Source organism: Chelmon rostratus, chromosome 10, assembly GCF_017976325.1.
Source record: "Chelmon rostratus isolate fCheRos1 chromosome 10, fCheRos1.pri, whole genome shotgun sequence".
Classification (NCBI taxonomy): Eukaryota; Metazoa; Chordata; class Actinopteri; order Chaetodontiformes; family Chaetodontidae; genus Chelmon; species Chelmon rostratus.
Window position 1 is genome coordinate 20,217,809 of NC_055667.1, and position 2,909 is coordinate 20,220,717.

A 2,909-nucleotide genomic window follows, 5' to 3' on the forward strand; every position below is an offset into this window, starting at 1 on the left:
CAACACTTCCTGGCTGGAAAGTGACAACTCTTCCAGGATTGTTGGAAGTTTACTGGCATCCTGCTACATATCTGTTGTGTGCTACATCCATTACATGTACAATCATAATCTCTTTATGTTAGAGTGCATCAGTGCTGAACAATGCACAGAAACATTTTTCTGACCCCCCCAATGATAAGTAATAAAAGGATTTATTAAATTCACTGAGCTAAGAAGCCTCCTGTGCTTGGTCAAAGTTCTTTAAGGCTTTTTAATATAAAAGTGTAATGACATCTTCTAGCTATGGCATGAAAAGTTTGGGTTTTTGTCTAAAGCAGGAGCAGAGTCCACTGAGGATCATTCACATACCTTCACTGAACAGTTATACAGTCATGAATATGCACTATATCCAGAAGGCTTTTGTTAAAACTGTAAAAGCCAGAGTGTTGTGTTTTACATCTTTACATAGCACTCATGCGTTCACACTGTGTGCTATACATTCTCTTTAGCATGCACTGCACTTTGGCTTACATGCGGGGAAAACAGCAGAGTCACTTACATAAATAACGTCATGGTAAAAAGAGGACAAGAAATCTCATCCTTGCTCAACAAATAAAAGTATTCTCAATAGCCACAACAGACAAATTATTGGTTTAAGTAAAAATCAGTGTCTGACATGCACAAAAGAGGTATAACACAAAATACAGTGTCATTGAAAATACTGTTTAAACTCTGTGCATACACTCTCCCTCACTGTGGTGCTCTCTACACTGACTTTCTCCTCGAACGAGGGAACTCTCGGAGGCTATGCCCAGGTGAAAGTGTGCTTCCTGGGGAGGAGAGTCCAGTGTTGTCCCTGGAACCTGGCGAGCAGCCCTGGATCCTATAGGAGACTGAGTTGTAGTATACAGAATTGATATGGCAGCCGTGGCGTTCGCTGTGGGACATAAGAGGACTGTCACAAATCCCCAGGCGGTAGCACACACAGGAGCAGAGGGAGCTGAGGCTCGACTCTGGCCTGCGTTTGCCAGCCTTGATCTGAAAATGCAGCCTGTGTCTGCAGGGGCTCTTTTGTCTCTCCTGATCCTCCGCTGGGGATGCAATGAGGTTGGTGCAGCTGGTTCCTTCCTCCATCGGGAGGAAGAGTGTACTGTGGCAATGACTGTGCACCACGTTGCTCCTGTTCCTCTCTCTGTGGCTGTCTCTGCTCTGTTCCCCTCCAACATGGAGTCCGGGAGCCCCATCCAGGAGGCCTCTGTCTCTCTTCAGTGACGCCCTCTCTTGAGCATCCCTCCTCTCGTCCTCAGTGTTCATGGTGAGGAAGCGCAACACCACCAAGTTCAGGAAGGCCCCGATGACAGTTAGCCCCACCAGGATGTACATGAAGCTAAACGCCACGTAGGGTGTTTTCTCCTGGAGGTCCTCCTTTTTCTGCAGGGCCACAAAGTCCCCAAAGCCAATAGTGGTGAGTGTAATGAAGCAGTAGTAGTAAGCATGGAAGAAGCTCCATCCCTCAAAGTGGGAGAAGGCTCCAGCCCCAACACACAGTGTTCCAATGCAGGACAGGAAGCCCACCAGGACCATGTTCTCCATGGACACCTCAGTGTGCCGAAAGCCCAGGCACTGCTTTGTCTTATGTAGGAGATAGCGGACAAACGTGTTCATCCTTTCTCCCAGGCTCTGGAACATGACCAAAGTGAGAGGAATGCCCAGCACGGCGTAGAACATGCAGAAGACCTTTCCTGCATCTGTGCCTGGTGCTGCATGACCGTAACCTTAATGCGGAGAGATGGAAATGAGAGAGAGCACAGTGACGCATGCTGTAGCAACACTCGGATGGTAAAACATGGACCAACTGTTTATATTTTTAATTAGCCAGTAATTAAAACTAGGCTTAAATGTTGCATTCATGTAGGAAAACGCTCCACTATAAATACTATAGCAACCATGATCTCCAATGATAGAAGCATTACATTAACTTACCAATGGTGGTGATGACTGTTATGGCAAAGTAAAAAGAGCCAGCAAATTTCCACTGCCTCCCGGCGCGATGGGGCTCAGCTTGCAGCACCACTCGCTCGATTTCGCGGTAGTCGTCCTCGGAGAAGCGGTACTTCTTCTTCATCTCGTTGCGCTTCTGCTCCAAGATGCGTCTGCGGGAGCTCTCCGACTCGGACTCCAGCGCGTCAAACACCGCGGCGCCGACCAGCAAGTAGGAGAACATGCAGAGGATGAGCGACAGGGTCCGGACGTTTTGCTTCTTCATCCTCGGTGTCGGCGTGAAAGTCGGGAGCAGACGGGCACAGTTACAGGTGGTGCTGCTCTTCAGCGTAGACTCCACATTGGTGTTGCAGCCTGTTGCGTGAAACGTAGTAGCGGCGGAGGCGTGTAGGAAAATCAAACCCTGGAATCTGTGTTTCCAGGTTAAGATTCCTTGTTTGTGTCAAAACGCGCATATCCTGCTGTGCGCACTGAGCGATCGATGCTCTCGACACGGTCATCTGCTGAAGCAAGTGGCCTCAGCTTGCCTCTTCGCATGCGCAAACCAGTCACCAATAAAAAGCTGTGAGTAATATAATCTATGTTTAAGGCACATAGTGAGCTTCAGCCTCGACGATCATCAGTCTTATCACAGCCGTGTGCAACAAGTGAGGTCCGGTCAGATACCAATCTGACATGGGGAGGGGGGTTCAGCACCATGGACAGCTGCCAGTGGCGCTTACACTGGAAATGAAACTGCGCACCGAAGGTGGAGACATCCAGAGCATCACACAGCTGTCCCCAGATCTGTGAGTACTCAGGTCGGGAGCTGCAGAAACTTAAGCCCAGGTAGCAGGATGAAAGCCGAGTTAGTTAGTTTGGACAAGTAACAAAACACCAAACCATCAGTGGATAAAAAAAGGGATTGTTCTGGTGACAATTTAAATTTT

The 2,909-nt window shown here is 48.4% G+C and overlaps 1 protein-coding gene across 1 annotated transcript; it reads right to left on the minus strand.

Annotated features, from left to right (window-relative positions):
- Positions 1-744: 744 nt before the first annotated feature.
- On the minus strand, positions 745-2,251 carry LOC121613257 (potassium channel subfamily K member 15-like). Its single transcript, XM_041946585.1, has 2 exons — positions 1,963-2,251; positions 745-1,754 (listed from the first exon to the last, which is right to left on the minus strand). Exons 1-2 carry the CDS (start codon positions 2,243-2,245, stop codon positions 745-747), a joined length of 1,293 nt encoding a protein of 430 aa, XP_041802519.1. The 5' UTR covers positions 2,246-2,251.
- Between the last annotated feature and the right edge of the window lie 658 nt (positions 2,252-2,909).

What these genes read in the sequence shown, in the direction of transcription:
- LOC121613257 (XM_041946585.1), bottom strand. Translation starts at nt 2,245, where the DNA reads ATGAAGAAGCAAAACGTCCGGACCCTGTCGCTCATCCTCTGCATGTTC. An exon ending in AACAGTCATCACCACCATTG is followed by an intron (nt 1,755 to 1,962) that starts GTAAGTTAATGT and finishes CTCCGCATTAAG; the next exon opens with GTTACGGTCATGCAGCACCA.